This window comes from Strigops habroptila, chromosome 11 (assembly GCF_004027225.2).
Source record: "Strigops habroptila isolate Jane chromosome 11, bStrHab1.2.pri, whole genome shotgun sequence".
NCBI lineage: Eukaryota > Metazoa > Chordata > Aves > Psittaciformes > Psittacidae > Strigops > Strigops habroptila.
In genome coordinates, this window is record NC_046360.1 from 13,490,958 (window position 1) to 13,512,990 (window position 22,033).

At 50.6% G+C, this 22,033-nt stretch overlaps 2 protein-coding genes and 1 long non-coding RNA gene across 7 annotated transcripts in view; 2 read left to right on the forward strand and 1 right to left on the reverse strand.

Moving 5' to 3' along the window:
• RNFT2 (ring finger protein, transmembrane 2) overlaps nucleotides 1–3,489 on the forward strand; it is a 33,156-nt gene extending 29,667 nt beyond the window's left edge. For 2 of the 4 annotated variants that reach the window (XM_030500375.1, XM_030500376.1), the window contains one exon: nucleotides 653–3,489. In XM_030500375.1, the coding sequence (XP_030356235.1) occupies nucleotides 653–787 (135 nt within the window). In that variant the 3' untranslated portion in view covers nucleotides 788–3,489. The remainder of the gene's footprint in view (nucleotides 1–652) is intronic. The other 2 variants (XM_030500374.1, XM_030500373.1) reach the window with 1 other exon arrangement.
• Nucleotides 3,429–20,064, reverse strand: LOC115614092. Of its 2 annotated transcripts, XR_003993620.1 has the most exons (3): nucleotides 20,000–20,062; nucleotides 19,436–19,565; nucleotides 3,458–9,268 (listed from the first exon to the last, which is right to left on the reverse strand). It is a non-coding gene; the product is annotated as an uncharacterized LOC115614092 (long non-coding RNA). The 2 variants fall into 2 exon arrangements; XR_003993619.1 differs by having other exon boundaries at nucleotides 3,429–9,268; nucleotides 19,436–20,064.
• Nucleotides 20,065–20,102: 38 nt separating this feature from the next.
• FBXW8 (F-box and WD repeat domain containing 8) overlaps nucleotides 20,103–22,033 on the forward strand; it is a 54,538-nt gene continuing 52,607 nt past the window's right edge. Inside the window, exon 1 of the mRNA XM_030500372.1 lies at nucleotides 20,103–20,441. Within this exon, the coding sequence (XP_030356232.1) occupies nucleotides 20,133–20,441 (309 nt within the window). The 5' untranslated portion in view covers nucleotides 20,103–20,132. The remainder of the gene's footprint in view (nucleotides 20,442–22,033) is intronic.

Sequence of the window (22,033 nt, forward strand, 5' to 3'; positions counted from 1 at the left end):
GAGGGAGAGTCCTGTTGTGGCTCAGTGTTGAAATGAGAGAAGGAGTGAAAAATGGCATTTATAAAGAAGGGGAAACTGGGACTGAGGGTGCTGAGGCGCTGGCACAGGGTGCCCAGAGAAGCTGTGGCTGCCCCATCCCTGGCAGTGTTCAAGGCCAGACTGGGCAGAGCCTTGGGTGACATAGTCTAGTGTGAGGTGTCCCTGCCCACGGCAGGGGGTTGGAACTGGATGATCTTAAGGTCCTTTCCAACCCAAACCATTCTATGATTCTATGTGAGCACAAAAAGGCAAATGCAATGAGTAGGGGGAGGGAAGGGGTTGTTTGAGCTAAGTACAGATGTGTAAAACAACCCAGGGAATTGAGGGTGGAAACACGGTAGAGAAAACCCTCTCAACCACTTTGTTAGCCCAGATGTTTTTTTAATGTTTCTTTCCACTGCTATAGTAAGAAACAGAGTAAATATATCATTAGCTTTGGCCATCTGAAATAGTAGTAATGCTGGGATTTAGATTTCATATCATGTGAGTGCTGCTGGCCAGCCCCACTGTCCACTTGAACCTGAATCATTCCTTGCTCCCATGGCTGTCCTATTGAGTGTGACAAGACTGGATGACCTGCCCTCATCCTGGTGATGCCCTTTTGTCTCCACAGCATGTGTTCTGTGAAGAATGCCTCTGCCTCTGGTTTGACCGGGAGAAGACCTGCCCTCTTTGTCGTTCTGTCACGGTAGAAACCCTGCGTTGCTGGAAGGATGGCACCACCTCTGCTCATTTCCAGGTGTATTAAACCAAATACATGCCAACAAATGGAATAACGTGTGGAGAGAAGACAGAGCTGGAAAATCTGGTGATCCCGAGGCACCTATTTAGTAACCCCTGGATTTATCTTAGTCTTTCTTCCAGCTCTGTTTCTCCAGGAGCCAACAGAACAACAATTGTTACTATCCAAAAACTTTATCCTTGGATGCAAGGAGGAGGTGGTTTATGTTATGGCAAACTCCATGGCTAAGCTACAGCCAAGATTTTGTCTTGAACTTACATGGTTGTAAACTGCCTGGGATGTTTCCTTTATTTCTCTCCTTTTAGTATAGCTAAATATTGCATGTATAAGGCAAGAGTACTGTGAATTGCATGTGTTTAACCGATACACTGGGAAAAAGCTGTCCTCCTCTGGCTCAAACCACTGTGAGATTTTTCATGTTAAATGGCCCTTGCTTCTCTGAATCTGTAACCTCATAGAATTATGCTGTTGCTGTTACGCTTCCCTTGAGAACTCCTCCAAAACAGTGCTTCAGAACCTCCTGCCCCAACTTGATTTCGAGTTGGAGAGATGTCCTCTCCCAGCAGCCGTGTTTTGGAATTGATTCCACAAATGGCATGGGTTGGAAATCTCAAGGAACTTGGGAAAGACCATGCCAGTGACACTGGAAATGACACTTGCTTTTCTAGGGAATGTTTTTCCTCTTTAATTTTCATGATCAGACTGTCTGATTTCTTAGCATATGGGGAGAAGAGTGGGAGGCAGAGAGAGGCTAAAGTCAAGCTTGATTTGTCAGGTGAAAAGTCAAGGTCCTGATCAAGAGCATCTCACAGATTCACTTCTCTCTGCAACATGCTCCTCAGAGCAGCCCCTGAGGAAGGCTCAGTGGCTTCATCCAGAGCCTGCCTGGGTCCAAACCCAGGAAACACGTGAGTCTACACAGCACCACTGGTACCACAAGCACTGGGGCATCAGGGTGCAGGGCTCCAGGGAGGCTGGGCTCCTGAGGCTGCCTGCCCTGAGAGAGGGCAGAATTACACAGCAGCTTCAGGAGCCAGCCTGGGTTCAACTCAAGCTGGATAATCCACCTGAGGTGGTGGAGAGGAAAAGCTCTTTGAGGAGACACCTTGTGCTGTTAACAGGAGAATGACCACACTTCATGTCACTGAGTTCCCACCTCTGCTGGGGGTGCTGCAGCGGCACTTGCACACAGATGGATCTTGCTGTTTGTGGGATGGAGCTTTCTCTTTCACTAAACAACCATTGCTTTGTGCTGCATGCCCAGAGAAAGCTCCTCATTAGGCAACTGTGGCATCTTCCCTGCTCATTGCTATGGAAATGGCTGTAAGCTTACAATCCACTTGAGTGGATCATCAGGAAGAGCTGTACCTGGGGGAAATGAGCCTCTGTGTGTGTACTGGCTGCAGCCTTCCCCTCCTGCTGTGAAACTCCCCAGGGAGAAGAATTAAAGCAAACAGGAGCTAATGGTAACAGGATTAGGGCTCACCATTTCTTTGGAAATAGTGGTTCAGTACAGCCAGAGGAGAAACAGGAGAGGCTGAGTGGGGAAGATAGTCCAGTTCTGGCTTGAGAGGTTCTGGGAATTAGAGGAGGAAAAGCTTCACGTGCCAAAACAAAGTGAGTTGATTCTTGTCAAGTGGATCCCATGAAAGTGGGGAATCAAGCCAAGGAATCCAGTGGCCATCTCCAATGGGAATAGCCTTTTTGGCACAGGAAAGAAAGTTCAGGCAGGAAGGAAGCAAGGTTTTCAGTGGGCACAGAAATGTTGTGTACGATAGTGTGGTGGTGTGGTACAGTCACTTGGAAAAGGGAAATGACTGGTTCTGTAGGAAGGGATTTACAGAAGGTTTCAGCACCAGCTTGCAGGGCAATGCCCATTCGTTACAGAGTTCGTGATACCTGCCCTGAAAGTGTTTGAAAAGCCACTTCTAATTCTGATCTTTTTCCTACATGCTCCTGGAAATTGTATTTGGAGGAGTGTATGGAAAGGTCGATACGAGCCTGACATGACAGATAGCAGTTGATCCCATTTCCAATGGATTTTGTTTCCATTTGGTGATAATGAAGGCGATCAAAGGGACAGGTGAGGAACAGCTTTTGCATTCCTACAGTCTTTTTTTTATGTTACTGAATGTTCTTTACCAGTTGGCAGCAGAGTTGCTCTTCACATACCTCAGTGACAAGGTGGAGCACTGCGATCCGATGGGAGGCCTCCCACTGACCAGGTTCGGGTGCTGGGCCACCCAGTGCTCCACTTCTCTAAAGTGAATTAAGGTGAATTAGTGCTAAATAGAAGGTGGAATTTTATATGGTGGATATTTATTCTACTGGAAGCATTACAAAGATCACCTTAATTCCTGCAAGATGAAGAATTTACCACAGACCACTATTATAGAGCTGTTAAATTAAACCAACCCCCTTCAGCCCCTGTTCTGGGGAGGAAACAGCCCAGTGCTGCTGCCAGTGTGTTACGTGGTGGCTTTGGGAGGCTGGATGCTTCCACCCTCAGATAGGACATTGGGATCAGAGAACATACAGGGGAAGCTTCAGCTCTAGCGACAGCTGACGAGAAACCACAGTGGAGTTCCATGGCTGTGGAAAGAAATTATTCTCTCCAATTTCAGAGAGGAAATGAAAACCCGGAGCCTTTTTCACCATTGAACAGTCATTTTTCTTTTTTTTTTTAATAAAGTCATTATAAATATGTACAAAGAGTCTCAGCATAAGAAATTCCTTTTACAAAAGAGAGAAGCCCCATCCAACCACAAAGAGGAGCCTTCCCGAACTCGGCTCAGCAGTGAGCTTCGCTTTGCTCTTGCTTTGGTGAGGGTGGAAACGGGCACAGTGACTCTGCCAGAGTTTACATCCAAACCAGCGTGTTCAAGGCATGGTGTGTTCACCGCACTTCACCTCTGGAGCCTGGCTGCAGGCTGGAGGCTCTGCCAACGTCCCGTGGACCAGAGGTGAGGGGAACATTGTTTTCTTGTGATAAAGGGTGGACTTCACATTGATGGGCAATGTGAATACCCATGAAAACCAAATCCCACTGCAGTTGGCCTTGCTCTCTACTTGGGTGGCATCTGAAGCTAATAACTGTAACTAATAATGACAATTCAATACCCAGATGCTTTCAGTGAATATTTACCAAGCTCCAAAGTCACTTTCTGTAAATATTAAAAAAACCTGTGAAATTCCTCAAGTATTGAGGCAGGATGAACTCTGAAGAACTCTGATGGGAATAACATGAAAATTCACTCTTGGATTCAAATAAATATTATCAGGGGAGGAAAAAAATCACTTGTTTTGTGTTTTATAACTTTCTCTTGCAGCTGGGGAGTGGAACAGTCACACTGCAGAGGCAGAGCTGTGGTTTGGAAGGCCCAAGCGAGGGAGTGTGCTGGGGTATGTGCTGATTGAGATCCTTGTTACACAGATGTGATTCAAGCCAGTGGGATTGGCAGAGGGAAGAAGCACCAAAGTGTCTCCTGCTGGGAACAGGGATATACACCTGTACAGAGCAGAGATGGCCTTGGGAGTGAAAGGGCTTCTACCTTCAGACCAGGGCAGAACTAGAAGGCCAAGGTAGGAGCAGCGTACGAGGACTCCTCTCCTCCACCCAGACTAGCTGATACCCCAGTGTTGTCATAGAATGGTTTGGGTTGGGTTTTCATGGAATCCCAGCCTGGTTTGGGTTGGAAGAGACCTTAAATCCTGTCCAGCTCCAACCCCTGCCACAGGCAGGGACACCTTCCACTAGAGCAGGTTGCTCCAGCCTGGCCTTGAACACTGCCAGGGATGGGGCAGCCACAGCTTCTCTGGGCACCCTGTGCCAGCGCCTCAGCACCCTCACAGGGAAGAGCTTCTGCCTCAGAGCTCATCTCAATCTCCCCTCTGGCAGGTTAAAGCCATTCCCCTTGTCCTGTCCCTACAGGCTCTTGTCCAAAGCCCCTCTCCAGGTTTCTTATAGCCCCTTTAGGCACTGGAGCTGCTCTAAGGTCTCCCCTTTTCCTAGGGAAGATCAAGCCTCATGTTTAGACCTCCCTGGGCTTTTGGATGTTGAGCTGTCTTGGCCAGCACCTCCTGACCTCCTGTACTGCAGTGGAGGAGTTCAGCTCAGTGTACAGCACCCAGCGCCTCACTGAGCATTACACAGGAACAATTTTGGATTCAAAATCAAATCTGCTGCAGGCAAATCTGCTCTATGGAAAGATGTGAAGATATTGGTCATCTGCTGTGGAGGTAGAATATAGCCAGGTTTTGACACAGACAAAAAACGTGGGTCTGGGATTGAATTTGGAGCCACAGGTAGTTTGTTACACATATCTTAGATGTCTGCCAAGATCACAGATGTTTTAAAACCATGTGTAGGAAAATTAACATTGAATGTTAAGGTAGAGGTACTATTCTGTCCTCACCACTGTGTACATGGCAGTGCAGTTGTGCAGAAGGGAAAGATCTCCTTCAGTTGTGCTTCCCCATTTGCCATTCCCCTGTCACCAGTGTGAATCTCCAGTGCCTGCTCAGCCTGCAGGACCAAACAGCCTCATCTTACAAGGCAGCAGGGAAAAGTGCCTGATCCCACAGCCTGTGTGCACATCAAAACTGCCCCAGGCTGACCAAACCAGTTTGTAACCCATTTCCTTCAAAGGAGCTGCGTCTGCTTCTGCAATGGATTTAAGTCTCTCATCATTTTAGCATGATACAGAAACAAAGCAAAGTCCCAAATCAGATTAAACTGATTTAACGGGTGTTTCTGATTTAAGGAAACTGCTTTAGTATGGGGCTTAGCTGAATCAGGGTCACTGCTGCATGCCTCCACGCTCTGACCCAGAGGCACGATGGGCTTCTCACTCCTCCCCACTGACAGCTCGCTGGTTTGGGTGACTTCTGTGTTCTCCTTGGGTGATGCCTCTCCTGGGCACATGGAAGTTATGACAGGAGGCTTGCTCCCATTCCATATGATTTTAACTACTGAAAAGAATTCTAAAAGAGAAGAGGAAGGAATGTGGAATTAATGGGCCTCATCCTGTCCTGGGTGTGACCTGCAAGCACACAGTGGTGCTATCCTAGGATTAATTTGGCCAAAGGACTTGTTTTAACAACAGGCTGGGGGAGAGGAGCTGCTTCACAGTCCACACCAGCCAGTTTTTTTATGCCAGTGAGAAGTTCCAGTGTGTGATGGGAGCTGTCCTGGGGAAGTGCAGCTTTAAAAATTAATCAAGACTTTCCTCACAGCCACATTATGTGGTGTTCTATATAGACTATGATCTCATAACCTCCTCCTCGGGCTTCACACAGACCCGCTGCTGAAACCTAAGATGAAGTCTTTTCTCATTTAGAGAGCACTCCCCTTCTTTACAGAGGCACAACTGCAGAGCTCATCAAAATCACTGGCTTCTTGGCTGCCGTGAGGAAAAGAGCAGAGGAGAAGCAGCGAGGAACTGTGCTGGTTTCCTACCCATCAGTACGGCCCAGAAACCACCACCTCACACAGCTGCTGCAATACAGCCGGAGCAGCGCTAGGGGAGTACACAGCATGCTTGCTTTTGCAGTACAAACATCAACCAGGGTTCAAGCAAGGATTTTAGAAAGGATAAAAACACCCCTTGTCAAAAAACGGAGGCATTCAAGAATAGCAATTATACCAGAAAATGTAAGGCTTTGACAAATATGTACCCTCTAGTAAGTAATGCCACTTATGTACAGCGAATGCTGGCTCTAAAGGGCTGGTAAGCTGCTTCTCTAGCAAAGCTCACTTCACACAGCAACTCAGAGATGAAAGTCTCCAAAACTTAACCCTTGGTTCACACCAAACATCCCACTTAGAGTGACAAAAGTGAAGCAAATCAGGATTAAAGCAGGACTTTGGGTACTGGACCTGCTCTGGTTTTCACTTGGGAAGGATCATAGATTTGGTGGTTGTTTCATGAGAGTAGCGATGGACAGCACGTGTCTCCTAATGGTTTTGATGACTATTGAGGAACCACCAAGGAGGACACTGATCCCTGGGAGTTCTGAGGCTTGGGGGGTTTACCAAAAAGCCTGTCCACGGAGGGTTAGGATGGAGGGAGCTGAGCCCATCACTTTGCTACCGAGGTTGATCACTGATTTAAGGGTCTTTCCCAAGGTGAGGACTCACGGTAAGGACATGAGTCCTTTCCTCTTCCTTCACTGTGCTGTTTCAGGGGAATTTTTTAGGGAAAAATACCTCAAGAAGTCCCCTGGCTGCAGACCCCAACAGCAGGAGAACCAGCAGCAGCACATCCTGCATGCCCAGAGATGGAAGAGCAAATGGAATAATGCATATTCCAGGTGAGAAGTTTATTAAACCTTCAGAACTCAGGAGCTAATAAATGTTAAAGGTGAGGAATATGTGGGAGAGGCCTCTCTCTTGCACTGAGAAAGGGAAGCCAAATCCCGTACCAAATGGGTTGGCACAAGGCTGCCTCTGGGTATGTGGGTTACATACACGGGGAGGAAGGATGGTTTTTTGGGGGGGAAAGGCCTCCTGCAGGATGTGTGTCCTGTGGAGCAGTTCCCCATCCAGTCCTCCCCATCGATTCTTTCCTGTTCAATCTGGCTGTGCAACACTGTACACACAATTCCACTCCCTCGTTTGAGTGATCTGCAGAAAGTTCTATTTTTAAGACTACGCCTGATCCAGCACCTGCAACACTGCTGAAATCAGCTGAGGCTCCTCCTTTTGCTTGAAGAATTCTTACTTATCTCAGCAGGAGGCTGAGCCAGGAAGGGGACAGGATGCTGAGTACTACTGAGCATCAGACCCCAAATGGTAGGAAAATGTTTTGTGGGTCCCTGTGGTTGTGAGACCATCGAAACTCTATCAATAGACAACTACACGTAGCTACATGATCCCTCCCAACACTGCACATAATCTAAAGTAGGGCAAGGTTACTCATGAGGAACAATTTGCTCTTTCAGCATAGCCCTTTCTGCTGTTTGTGAATTGACTGGGATCAATAATACCCATGAAGATGTGTGCAGGGGCCCAAAACACATCGGGGAATAGTTGATAAAGGGAGAGTTGAGCTTTTAGATTGCTTAGAAACATTTCTCCTGCAGTAGTGAAGGACACAAGGTTTGACTTGCCTTGTTCCTTGGGTGAGGGTCAGGGTTTTTGAAAGACAGGGAGCCAAACTTCCTTTGGAAATCAGGTTCCTTTATGACATTCCTTTATGCCTTTGAAATCCCCCCCTGCCACGGGAGGGACAATTTTCTGGTGCAAATATCTGAAGCTGGGAAAAATGTTTCTAAAAACCTGCACACAATAATCACTGTCAATAGCATCTGGAAGGTATCCTACAGGATCTGACAGGTAGTTTTGGCTGCAAGAAAAAAAGTGCTCAGTACTAGACTGAAAAAAGCCCTTTGCTTTCTAAGGACAAGTTTTCTTGTTATCCCCCAGTTTATTGATTACTCTAGATGCAGTTCTCTTCCCTGGTTCAAGGGATTTGAGGCTTAAATCACCATCCAGGAGGATACCCAGCTCTGGAGCTGTAGGAGATTCTGCACCAGCAGACTTGGACACATCCACTGCAGTGAAAAGAGCTGGTGTGTCACTGCCACCCCAGGGAATGCTGCTTCCCAAGCTCCCAACCATCCAAAGAAAAAGAGCTGCCCCAAAGAAAAGGAGTTTTATAAAGTTCTGGGCTAGATTCTTTTGTCTTAATTTATGCAGAGATTGAAAGAAAGAAACAATAATAGCACCTTCTCAACAAGTAGTATTTTTTTTTTGCTATCTTGTGTATAAATATCAATAACCAAAATAGATTTTTCCTTGTCCCATGTTTCAGAACATCCTCTCAGGGAAACTGTAGCACCACAGAGAGGCAGTTTAGCCCCAGACAAATATGAAATGTAGCACCAGAGAAACTAAAGTCAGAAGAACAGCTTATCTCACCTGGTGCTATAGCACTGAATATATACACACACAGACTGTCTGTCGTCCAAGCTGCCAAGCACCCGTGCCCGCCCCACGGCCAGGCCGTGCCCGTCCCGCAGCAAGCTTGGTCTCTCAAGGTAGTACTTAACTCTGGATGTATTTTCCACCCCACTGCATTGAAAGGAACGGTTACGTTGCCATAAACAAGGCGCAGTGGAGAAACTGCTAGTGTTACAGCAAGGACATCACTAATCTTTTGACTCCGACTGCAGGAGCACGAATGCTCAGACCACCATCATCTACAAGGAATGTTGCTTACGTTCTCAACAAGGCATGCACGTCTTAACGTATGCATACAGGAGGGTTTACATTCTTCTATATATAAGCATGTATGTGTCTCTGGTTTGCTGCTGGGCCCTTGAACAGCTCCTTCTGTGCAAATCCTTCTTCACGTTGCCCAAAGCACTTCCAACATCTTCCACTTCTTTCTTTCTCTCCAGTCTTCACAGCTGCTGCTCAGGCTCTGGATTCCCTGTAGGAAAAGGGGAAACAATTTTCTCCAAGGGCACAGGGTTCTCTCCAGCCTAAGAAAGCAAAAGAATTGTGTTTGGTTTTAATTATATTGATGCATTGGTTACAATAAAAGCTTCTTTGAAATTTATGCTTGAACCCTCCCGCTAAATCTACTGACAAGAAGAGGTATGTAATTTATGGGCAGGATGGTTTGGTGGTTCAACACAAGATTACACCGTTATCTCTGTGCTCCTGCAGGATGTCTGGTGAGCTCTCCTTCTGCAAGGCTCCTTCTTTTGGGTGCTCCATCTTCATTTACATCACGTTAACAAAAACATTAACTTTTAGGGAAGCCATTAATTTTGTTCCAGGTAGGCAACGGGGCGCAGTGAGTATCACAGGAGACTGGAAGAGCTCACTCATTCCTGCTTCTGCCACTGATTAGATTTGTGGCCTTGGGCAAACCACTTCTTTCAGTTGCTGCTGTAAAATGAGGGCAGTAATAACTTCTTTGCCTTAGAGGTGGGCTTCAAGCCTTAATTAATAAAGTGCTCAGAGAAAGGCACCTATCTAAGTGCAAATTAGCAGGCGAGGTGCCCAAGGGGGAGCCACTCTGCAATTCCCATTTATACCTCGGCCTGTTGATATCAGCACTCGCTGGGGTAGGTCCCGTCTTTCAGGCTGTGGTGTCTCGTCTGCAGAGACTGTGACAGTGAGTGACCTTACAGAAACCTCAGTGGAGAAATCTCTGCTGCCGCTGGGATGAGGTGATTTCACTGGGCTGGGAGAAGGGAGGGGGGAGTAGCTGACTGTGCAAGTGCATCGGCTATGAAGTCAGTGTAATTAGGGCTGGCAAACAGCTTTGGGGCAGATTCTGAGCAGCATTACTCTGATGTAAAGCCAGAAACACCTCCCTGTCTTCTGTAGCACTACCCTGCCTATGCCAGCGTGAAGGTTGTTGCGACTCAGTGGCACCATCTCTGAGATGAACTGAAACCTCCTCTGTGAGGGGACAAGTCCTGGCGCTGCAACGGGACTGAGTAACCTACAACATCTCTGGTTCAGCCTCAACAGATTTAACCATATCTGCTCCATCCCCGTTGCTGTGAGCTGCTCGAGCTGCTGCTGCACACATGATGTGGCAATTACCACCTCTCCCTCAGTTCACAGCCCTGCTTTCTGCTTTTCAGGAATCTGAAGCAACACTGGAAATAGCTTTGAAGGACTCAAGCCAGAATGAATCATCTAGACTCAAAGCATGTTTTCATTTGCACTGCTGGGATCAAGGCTCCCAGATAGCCACGCAGCTCCTGGGGCTCCTGTATCTGCACACACAGGCTCCACATGCACACTCACTCCCTGGAGTGCTGCAGGTATTTTATATGTCTTCTTGCAGAGCTACTTAGGGGTTTGGCAGAAGGTAAATAGGAAAGGTGCTCACTACTTGGAACAACTACTTAATGTTACCGTGTTCCTAAAGTATGAACATGGTAACACTGGCTACACAAAACCAGCCAACAGAGCACAGACCATTGATAACCTGGAGAGGGTTGTTATAATATTTTACTTTTATATTAACTAATATATTGTTATAGTCTGGAGAGGGACTTTTGACAAGGGCATCTGGGGAAAGAACAAGGGGGAATGGCTTTAACCTGCCAGAGGGGAGATTGAGATGAGCTCTGAGGCAGAAGCTCTTCCCTGTGAGGGTGCTGAGGCGCTGGCACAGACTTTTCCCAGAGAAGCTGTGGCTGCCCCATCCCTGGCAGTGTTCAAGGCCAGGTTGGACACAGGGGCTTGGAGCAACCTGCTCTAGTGGAAGGTGTCCCTGCCCGTGGCAGGGGGTTGGAGCTTTAAGGTCCCTTCCAACACAAACCAGTCTGGGATTCTGTGATTCTATGGATAACCAGCTGTCAGTAAATAGCCCAGCAGGGGTTGAAATGTGTCCTGCTCAGCCTCCTGGCCTGCACACATGGAGTCAGCCCTTCCCGCAGCCCTGCGCTCACACACCGGCCTCCAGGGATCTCAGCCTGCACTGGCGCAGCTGCATACTCAGGTCCAGGCCGGTGCTGAGCACAGACAGACAGACAGCACTCTGGATGTCTCTGGACGTGTCAAACGGCACAGGGAGGAGATTCTGCACTTCTCACAAAAGCTGTCTTTATAGAGAGGTCTTCAAAACAAACCACGTCAGCATCGCGGGGTGGGAAAGCAGAGCACAGCCTGAGCTGCGTGAGGCTGGGATGCAGAGGAACAGCCCAGGATGTGGCTGCTGACACTCAGGTGAGGTATTTACTCAAGTTACACTGGAATAAAGACTTCAGGAGTTGGTCAAAGGATTTCCTCCCAAGCGAAACCATTTAATCCTTATTTATTCTTTCTCCTGTAGTAGCTCGCTCAATCGCCAGCTATGAACCCTTGTCCTCCTGTGCCATCTATGGCTTGCAACAGATCATCCTTGCTGCCATTATATTTTACAAACTGTCTCCCTGTGTCACTTAATGTATAGAAAAATCTATAAAAACCTGTAAAAGTTGATAAATCCTAGAATGCCTTGAACTCCGAATGATAAATCTCCTCTGGGGTGGGCAAAGAGCTCAGCACAATGTTTATGCATCTCATAATACCCTATTCTAAGAGCTTAAATGGCTCTTAAGTTTTGCATCAGCCTCGTGCTGGCCTTTTGCTTAAAGGTGTATTTCATGGAAAGAATAAAAGCGAACCCCAGAATCCTGGCCTTCAGCCCATCTTCCCATAAAACAATTCTGAATATCCTAGGCTGTGTTAAAGCCATTTCTGGGTGCATATTGGCTGCATTGCCAGTATCTGACTCATTAATGGAATATACTTTGAGCCAAATTCTGATCTCATTTACAGCACTGTAAATCCAGGGCAACCCAATTGACTTCAGTGGAGTTCCTCCAAATTTCCCACAATAGGCAGTCAGCAGACAGATCAAAATGTGGTACTTCGGGTCTGAACAGGCTGAGGAAAGCCAAACTGCATCCTATTGTAACACTGAGGTGGAGAGCAAGTTGGAAAGAGCATCCCCCCTCTGTAGAGCTGCTGCAAATGTGTTTATTTTATGTGTCATAAGGTTGAAACTCGGAGGGGGGGAGGAGATTGTCCACTACTATCAATATTTTTCATGGAAACCCAGCCTGGTTTGAGTTGAAGGAACCTTAAAGCTCCTCCAGTTCCAACTCCCTGCCACAGGCAGGGACACCTTCCACTAGAGCAGGTTGCTCCAAGCCCCTGTGTCCAACCTGGCCTTGAACACTGCCAGGGATGGGGCAGCCATCATTTACTTACAAAGAAAGAAGGAATTACAGCTGAGTTCCTGTATGAAAAATGTGGTGTCTATGGTAAACACGAAGTGATAAAGAAAATATCACTTGCTTTGAAATGTTTCATGGGACCCACCATTCCCTTTGGTGACGTATCCCTCTTTTCCTGGTCATTTAGAGGGATGCAGATTTCGCTCAGCAAGTTGCTCTGATTCATTGCTCCTATTAAGCAATGAGGCTGTGAGACGACAAATCGCATTGGCTGCTATTTGCAAAACCATCTCATCCAGCCTCGACACATCCCATTGCTTTTAATAGATACAGGCAGCTCCACTTCCCAATTCCTTTGAACTCTCCAGCCTTAAATCCTGCAGTTTTATCACACAGCTCGCTGAGCTGCTGTTTACACACACACACACAAAGCAAGCTGCTCTTCTCCGGGATGCTGAGTAGGATGAGCATGAAATGACTCAGGTAGGGGGTCCCTGCTCTCAGCTCAGCACTTCTTTGACTAATCTTCCTTCAGACAGGACACAAAGCCCTGCTTGGGCACCACCTGCATAAAGCCAGGGGAGAATCTGAGCTCATGGCCCCTCAAGCAGTTGGCAAAAGGAGCTCTGCTCCCGGCTAACGTGTCAGCATGTAACTTCTTGATTTAAATGGATTACACAGGCAATTCTGTTGGCACAAGTTCCACTCCTAATAAACTAAATAACAGTTATTGATATATTAAAAGAAAATACATATATTCAAGGGCTTGGATTGCTAAGGGAAGGCTTGAGACAAGGACAAAACCGGGCGCTCTCGTTTCCTTCCTCACACAGCAGCAGGTTAATGAGAGAACAAGGGCTGGGCAAGAGCCCTTTCAAATTCCCAAGCAGCCTGTATCCATGTACACTCACACTTCATTAGCATCTCTGTGGGAGACAGAAGGGTAACTTGGAAGACCAAGAAACAATTAGGAGGAGGTTCAAGAGGTAGGAGGAAATAAGAGGACAACTACTAGGGAAGAACTCAGAAGAAACAGGGAAAAGAAGTATGTTGGGGCTCCAATCTTTCCACGAGGCAGTGGCCTGGCTATAGCCCACCTGCAGAAAGAGGCATTTCTGGATTGCTGTTTGCTCTTGAAAACTCTGCTGCTTGTTTATCGTGCAAGTTAATGATGAAGTTTCCCTTGTGCAACTGAACTGTGAAGCTGGGGCAAGGGTGTTGGGGACCTTTGGCATTTTCCAGTAGGATGCTTGCCACTAGGAAGAGCAGGCTCCTTCTTCCTTCGTTATCCAGGAGGATAAACAACGGCACTGGCCTCTTTGTGTCAGGGATGCGCACAGGGCACAACATGCTGAATGCCTGTCCTCGTATGGAACGGCAGCTCACTGCTGAGCTCACAGCTTAGTCCTGCGCGAGCTGTGCTGCCTCTGGTCCTTCATTTCCTTTGCTCTCCTGCACAGCTCAGTGTGACATCTCCAGACATCTTATCAACCCCGTTTTAATACAGATAATTAACTGTACTGAGACTCTGGACAGAGTGGCTCTGCATGAACCTCGCAGCAAACAGCGGGGGGAATTACTGGCAGCACAGTGGGCACCGAACCAGGCCGGTGAAGCTGGCAGGGACAAGTAGGGTTTGATTTTAATACACTGCCACTTCTGAACTAATAGAGCGAAGCACAAGTGACATCGGATGCCAGCCTGCTACATGACAACTATACTTCATGCCCTGGCTGGATATTTCAAGGTGATGTCAGATTATATATTATAAAACTGCCATTTGCAAAGCATCCATCCCCAAATCCCAAGCATGCTCCACAGATACAAGCTGGTCACATGCAGCAGCCCTAATCCTGCTTTCCCTGGCATCACCAGGAGAAGTTCCCTGGTACCCAGGATTATTCCCTGAGCTGCACTGTTGTGCAAAGCCACAAGGACCTGAGGGAACAACTACCAACCTTCCTCCTCAGAAATGGGACGTAGGCTCACAGCAGCCAATGCAAAATGCTATTACCACTTGAAAAGGCAGGAAGAGAACTCAAGTGGTAAACCAAGCTGAAACCGGCCTCTTCCTCTAGCTTTTCTATTCCTTCTGCAACCATCAGATCACAAGACAAATACTGACTTTGCAACGCATTTATTAAGTGTACAAGTGACTCTCCTCTTCTGAGCCCTTCCTTGAAATCCCCAAGATCACAAGTGCTCAGAGCCTGGACTTCCCGTCTTGTTGCAGAACAATTATTATCAATGTTGCAGAATATTATTACCAATGCAGAGCGTGGCAGGAAAATATATACTTTGCTCAGAAACACTCTGTCCTACCACAGCCCTGAGCCCAGCCCAGCTCACTGCACTGTCACTTGGACTCTGAGACACTGTGGATAATCAGACACCTCCACTGGTGTGAGCAAATTACTGTTGAGGATGAGCAGAAAAGATTCTTAATGGCAAAAATAACCCAAAAATAACCCTGAGGTGTAGATGATATATTTAATTATTCTGGGATGGCATTGAGTTTTCACCCTCAGCTTGGTCACTTGAGCCTTAGAAGCTTGCTAGGAGACAGACAGGTCAGTCCGCTGCACACAGGGACAACCAGGAGACTGTCCTAGCTTGTTACTCTTCCACATCTGGCCTCTTTATCCCTGAAACTGCTTCACATCACACACAAGGATCTTCTCTTCAGAGACTTACGTTTATATTTGTGTCCACGAAGCCCCCGAGCATTTGGAGGCAGCTCAGCACATCCTGTCTGTGCAGCCTTTGAAGCTGCGAGGCAGGACTGTGCATGCTGAAGGAGCTCCCTCAGTGTGATGAGGACAACGCTTTGCTTTTCCACAGTGTCTTTATCAAAGCAATTCATAAGCAACTGGTTACTGCTTGGCCTGAAGTGCAGAGAGCCAGACGGAGGTGAGGGCTGCACAGAGTCAACAGCAGAAGAGACTGGGGGGGAAAATTAGTATCCGGCCAACCAAAGCTATGTGAACCTTCACAAACAGCTTCCAAACAGCTTTGGCCTCGTGGCAGTGCCAGAAGTCTGGGCAGAGGATGTGCACTGATCCACGGGGTCAGAGAACAGGATCTCTCTGCCGGCCCGTCCACTGCCACCTTCTCTCCATGGGATGAGAGAGCGGGCAGGGAGGAAATTCCCTGGCTTGTTAGAGAGAAAAGGACCCCGAGACACCAGATAAAGGAGATCACTGCAGTCTCCCCTTGGATTTCAACTTTTAGAGGCAAGCAACTCAGACGGGTGGGTTTGCTTCCAAGCACCAGAACTAAACTGACAGGAAGGGAAGGAAGGTCGGATGCCATCCTAGAGCCTCATACCTCTATAAAATACTCATATTTTATAGAAATTGAGGCTTTGATTCATCAAGAAAACCCAGTTTTGTTCTGGTTTTGCTTTCTCAAAGGTAACCAGCTCAACCTCCCGACAGACACAGCAGCTGTGGCTCAGACAGAGAGACGACAGCGATGCCCCCCCATACACCAGTGCACACACACACAGACCTGCTGGAAAACCTCAGTTTTCACCTCTCCTGGTAACCACACTCTTCCTCCACACTGTTCCTATGTACTTAACGGCACCTCATGCACCTAAAAAGCATGCAAGACATTCTGCAATAGAGACCTGATTCCTGACAGCCGAGGTCTGGCCCAAGACTTGCAAACAGCTCAGTTAAACTGGAATTGTCCAAGGTCAGCCCAGTGTTGGTGGCATTTTTCAGCTCATTTTAAGCTCTTGCCTAAACCCTGTCCGAGCTGTGGGATATGAAAGCACGCTCAAAGTTGGACATGCACTTCAGATCCTTCCTCAACACAGACAGACATTAAGGAACATACATAGATACAATTTAAAGCACCCAAAATAGGAGCCCTTGTTCCTCATTTCTGTGGGGGGAAACCCATGTCCCAAAGAGCACTTCAGAGCACCCAAACCCTCTGAGGTGACCCCACATGCGCTCAGTGTCCCTGCCTGCTCCCAGAGCTGAGGGTGCAGAGCTGTCCCCACCAGCCCAGGATGACAATGAGGGTTACAGGACCAGGTATATCCCATTTCCCTGCTGCTGCTTTGCTCGGTGGTCCTGGAGCACAGTGGGAGCTCTAGGAACGAGCAGTGACTGGGCTTGGATGCTTTTCCCCAGCTGGTGGCTTGGGAACTCTTGGGGAAAGCCTCCAGCACTGGGGCAAGGCATTATCCAAAACTCAGAGCCAGGCACAGCCAGCCAAAGTCCTGGGCTACCCCGCTGGATGGTCTTGTGGGACATCCCACCCCTCAGGGACCTTAGTGATGGGTGCCCTGCAGCACCCGTGGGTCCAAAGCCCAACAGGGGATGGCAGGACATGGGACGTTTCTCCACTCACAAGAGGGCTGGAGGCTCTGCAAGCACGGATGTGCGGGACGAGCACCCTCCATCTCCCAGGGCTGACAGCTGGGGTAATGCAGGACCTGCTCTGATCCCCAAGAGCCACCCTGTGCTGCTGCCGCTCTCCCACTGGAGCCACAGGCTCACCCAGTGCGGGCATAGAGCTGGAACTGCCCCGTGAGAGCATGGATGACCCGGGCGGAGGGGAGGGACAGGGCTGGAAGCGTGGAAAGTTTGGGGAAGGGGAAAGGGGGTGTTTGGGGAGTCTCGGGAAAGGGGGAGAGGGGAAAGGAGAGAGGAGATCGGAGCGACCTGGCAGTGACGGCACCGGCACCCGGGGCTCCGTGCGCTGCCGCCATCAGCCGCCGCAGCCGGTACCGCGGACAGCGCGCTCCGCCCGTCCCGACCCCTGCCCGGCCGCGCCGCTCCGGCCGCACCCGCGCCCCGCCGTCCCCGTCCCCGCCGCGGTGCCGACCTGTTGCGCGTCCCGCCTGCTCCCCGCTCCGGCCAGCGCCCCTCTCGCTTAGAGGCTCCTCCTGCGGATCAGCCAGGCCAGCGCGGCCGCGGGCGTGATGGCGCACAGCAGGCACACCACTGCGGCCAGGCGCCGGCCGGCCCCGGGCCCGCGGCCCCGCGCCTTGCGCCGCTGCTCCAGCTCATCGCCCAGGCGGCGCAGGCGGGCGGCGACCAGGCGGGCGGCGGCCGAGGGCCGAGCGGCGCGGCCGGGGCTGCAGGGGCAGGGCGCGGGGGGGCCGCCGCGCAGCGCGCAGGGGCACATGGCTGCGCCGCCGCTCGCCGCCGAGTGCCGCGCCGTGTGCGGGCGGGCCGGGGCGGCGGCGGGCGGGGGCCGGGGGGGGGTTACATCATCCCCCGCGGGGCGGCGCTCGGCGGCGGGCGGGGGGACGGGGCGGTGCGGACGGGGGTGAAAAGGGGGGGACGGAGGGGACGGTGCTTGTGCGGTGGGACACTGGGGTAATGGGGATGGGGGGAGGTGGATGGGACTGCGCGGGGATGGAGGTGGCAATGTGGGGATGGAGGGACAGTGTGGGGACACGGGACAGTGTGGAAGTACTGAATGGGGATGGAGGGACAGCATGGGGATGCAGGGGACAGTGTGGGGATATAGGGACAGAGCGGGCATGGAGTGACAGTATGAGAATATAGGGACAGTGTGGAGATATAGGGAGAGTGGGGAGACACAGGGACAGTGTGGGGATGGATGGACAGCGTGGGGATGCAGGTGACTGTGGGATGGAGGGACAGCGTGGGGATGGAGGGACTGTGTGTGGACACACGTGATAGTACGGGATGGAAGGATGGTGTAGGGCTGCAGGTGACAGTGTGGGGATATAGGGACAGCATGGGGATGGAGGAACAGTGCAGGGATAGAGGGACAGCACAGGGATGCAGGTGACAGTGTGGGGACGGAGTGACAGCGCAGGGACGCAGCTGCCGGTGAGGGATGGAGGGGGCAGTGTGGAGATGCAGGGGGGCAGTGAGGGGATTACGCAGAGCTGGAGTGGATTTCATCACCCAAAGCATTACTGATGCTGATCACATTTTGGGTGGCCGAGGCAGGAGCACACAGCCCCCAGGCACTGACCGGGGGCTATGCAGAGACTCCACAGCCATCAGTGCACAGGAGCAGCGCTGGGACCCCCTGGGCAGGACCCCCCATCACACATCAGCCCTGGAACAGCAGCAGGGACTCCCTGCAGCTCCCTCTCGGGTAGGAATCACCCCAAACTGGCCTGTTTCCCTTCTGCCTGGCAGGGACGCTGCTGCCACCCCCTTGGAAAATCACCCTGGTACTGCAGAGGGGGCTGGGGACACCCTCCTGGGGCTCGCCCTCTTCCCAACATCTACCCTGCCTGGAGCATGCATCCATCCTGATGAAGCGGCAGCTCCTGCTCTACAGTCCCTCCACTGGCAGGGCTCACTGTGGTCAGTGCTTGCACCTGGGGGAGACCCTCCTCTAAGTCCAACTGATTGTTTTGCAGGGAATAAAAGTCTTTTGAAGGGTTTGTACACAGAATCCCAGACTCCTTTGTGTTGGAAGGGACCTCAAAGCTCCTCCAGCTCCAACCCCCTGCCACAGGCAGGGACACCTTCCACTACAGCAGGTTGCTCCAAGCCCCTGTGTCCAACCTGGCCTTGAACACTGCCAGGGATGGGGCAGCCACAGCTTCTCTGGGCACCCTGTGCCAGCGCCTCAGCACCCTCACAGGGAAGAGCTTCTTCCTTATATCCAACCTAAATCTCCTGCTTCAGTTTGAACCCATCACCCCTTGTCCTATCGCTACAGTCCCTGATGAAGAGTCCCTGAGATAGTCCAGGTTGTTCCCAGAATCCCAAATGCCTGTTTGTGTTCATTAAGTTGGGGTTTATAAACCGCGTGGACAGCAACAAGGTGCGAAGGAATAAAACCAGCAAGTGGCCGCTGAGGATGCTGAATGGCAGCACCTGGAGGCGGACACAAGAGCGGATGGACGTACACTGGCACGAGCTGCTGATGGGAGCAAGGGCCATGTGTTTTGCCGCTGTTTACCAGTGAAGGACCAGCTATTTGACTAGACTGACAAGTGCCACTTACCTTCTTAAGCGCTCCACAGAACTTGTGCTGAAGACTTGGATACCCGCGGCCTTTCCTCTCCTCTGGGCAGCAGCTGAAGCGACAGTAGCTCCACAGCCATGTTGGGTTTAACCATCATTTGAAACACAGCCTAGAAGCAACAAGGTGGTTTGATACTGGAGAGGTCATCTCCTCCCCAGCGCACCATAGAAGCGGCTGTGGAAGCAGCTGGGTGCGATTGGGATGCTCTGCCCAGCACAGCACATCTTCCTGGGACGCACAATGGGCACGACCACCCCTGCCCATGAGCTCCGCTTCAGCCTTGGCCAACAAAACGGGTGGAAGACATGGTCCAAGTGGCGCCCATCACCCAGTGGCACAGCTCCTGCTCGGCGGCTTCTCCTGCTCTTGTGGGAGCAGCTTTCCCCCATGGGCCAGCCACTGCTGGGAGGTGGCTGAGGGTTCCCCGGCACAGCCAAGCCCCGGGCGCCCTGCCCTGCCCGCGGCCCTCGCTCGCTCACCGGCGCTTCCCAAGGCCCATGGCCTCCCCCCGGCCCCTCGTGTGCTGCGGGGCGCGGCGCTCACCCCGCCTCAGGCCCGCAACATGGCGGCCCCGTCAGCCGTAGGAACCTTCGTGCGGCGGAACGCGCGGGCGAGGGGGCGGTTTCCGCGCCGGGCTGCGGGGGGAGGCTGGGCCGGGCCCGGCCCCGCCGCCGCCATGGCCGAGGGCTCGGCGGAGCTGGAGCAGTTCCGCCGCTGCTGGCGGGAGGAGCTGGCGGGGGGCGCGAAGCGGCGGCGGCGGGAGGCGGCAGCAGCAGCCCAGCAGCCCCCAGCGGAGCCCGGGAGCCGCCGCGGCGCCGAGCAGGCCGAGCCCGGCTACCTGGCGCTGGCCCGCGGCCTGCTGGACGGCGGCGCCCCGCCCGCCCCGGCCCGCCGCAGCCCATCGCCCGCCCGCCCCGCGGAGGAGCCCGCGGGGGACGGAGGCGGCGACGGCGACGATCTGCTGGGGCAGCTCATCCGCGACCTGGTAGGGCCGCGGCGGGCCCGGGGTGAGGTGCGGGGGGTGCGGAGGGAGGGGAGCCCCGAGTTTTGGGTTCCTGTGGGCTCCTTTATATCCTCAGCTTCTTGTTTCATCTTAGAAGGTTTTACCCCTCCAAAATCTACTTTTCTTCTTATGAATTATCATTTCTTTCTTCTCTTCAAAAAGTTTTGTTGCTTATTCAGGCTCATTGGTGCAGGTGCAGTAGTTAAGAGTATCCTGCCTTGTGACACGGTGGTGTAGTGAGAAAACAAGTATTAATTCGTTGAATAAATGAGTTAATTCGGAAATAGTCTTAAATACAGTTCTGAACCAGATCAAAGTTATTTTGGTGAGTCCTCTAAGTGCAATAGAGGTTTTATTTACAGCATAGGAAAACGAGGGGGGAAACGCATTTTCTCGCTTCTGACTAACCAAACTGGGACTAATTACTGTTTGCTTAAAAGAATTAAAAGGAAGAGATTAAATTTCTGTCTGCAAGGCACAAATTAATCCATTTACAGAATTAGTGCTCCATTAGCACACAGGAGCCCAAATCTGTCTCAGAGGGGATGGCAGTGTTTGAGTTTTGGATTCATTCCAGTAGACTTTTAGACAGGCTGGTGCTGACTTAACATTACCGCTTGGTTTGCAGCGCTGGGCTGAGTCTAAGCTGTGTGGATTTGGGGGAGGGAAGGGAAGACCTTGGTCTGTCTCTAATGTTAAGGTTGCATTAGAATGGGAATAGTGGGAGCTGCTCCTTGTGCTTTGTGGCAAGTTTGTGCTTACAGTTTGACTACAAATACTCTTGCAGGTTAGTTAAAAATAAAATCTATACATCTGGTTTTAGTTTTTCCCCTCTTCATTCATGCGAGAGCTGTCAGACTTAACCATTTTGTCTGTACTGTCTGTCTGTAGGTGGCCTGTCCTTCCAATGACACCTTTGAGTACATACAGACAGACCAGGTTCTGCTGGCTGGATGTGAGTCAACTCCAATTTGGAAGCAATACATTCATAGTGGTGCTGTGCCTGAGCTCATAAGCCTTGAGCTAATAAGCCTTGCCGAATGGCTCATCTTATTTGTTTGGGCAGTGTGTTGCTCTGAAATGGTTCCTGGAGCCGAGCTGGTTCACATCTGGCCAGAGATGTACTCTCAGAGTTCCTTTTATATTTTTCTTTGGTGTCCCCTTTGGAAATAGATGCAATTTAAATCACATTGAAAGCAAACGATCATCTTGGAAATCCACAGCAGGGAGTGGAGCCAGTGGTCCTCATGTGGAGGGAAAGGAGAGGAAAAGGAGCCATTTGTGCAGGAAAATTGTGGATGAGAAGGGAGGGGAGCAGGAGGGTTGGCTGCAGGTCCTGGTTTAGGTAACTTTGGAATGAGTGCAAGGTTCCAATGTTTATAAACTGGTGCTGTTTTGCTAAAAAGACCTAATGGGAACATTGCCCAAATTTGTGCTGTCTAAACACTCATCTAATGTATCCTAGAATCCCAGAATGGTTTGTGTTGGAAGGGACCTTAAAGCTCCTCCAGTTCCAATCCCCTGCCACGGGCAGGGACACCTTCCACTAGAGCAGGTTGCTCCAAGCCCCTGTG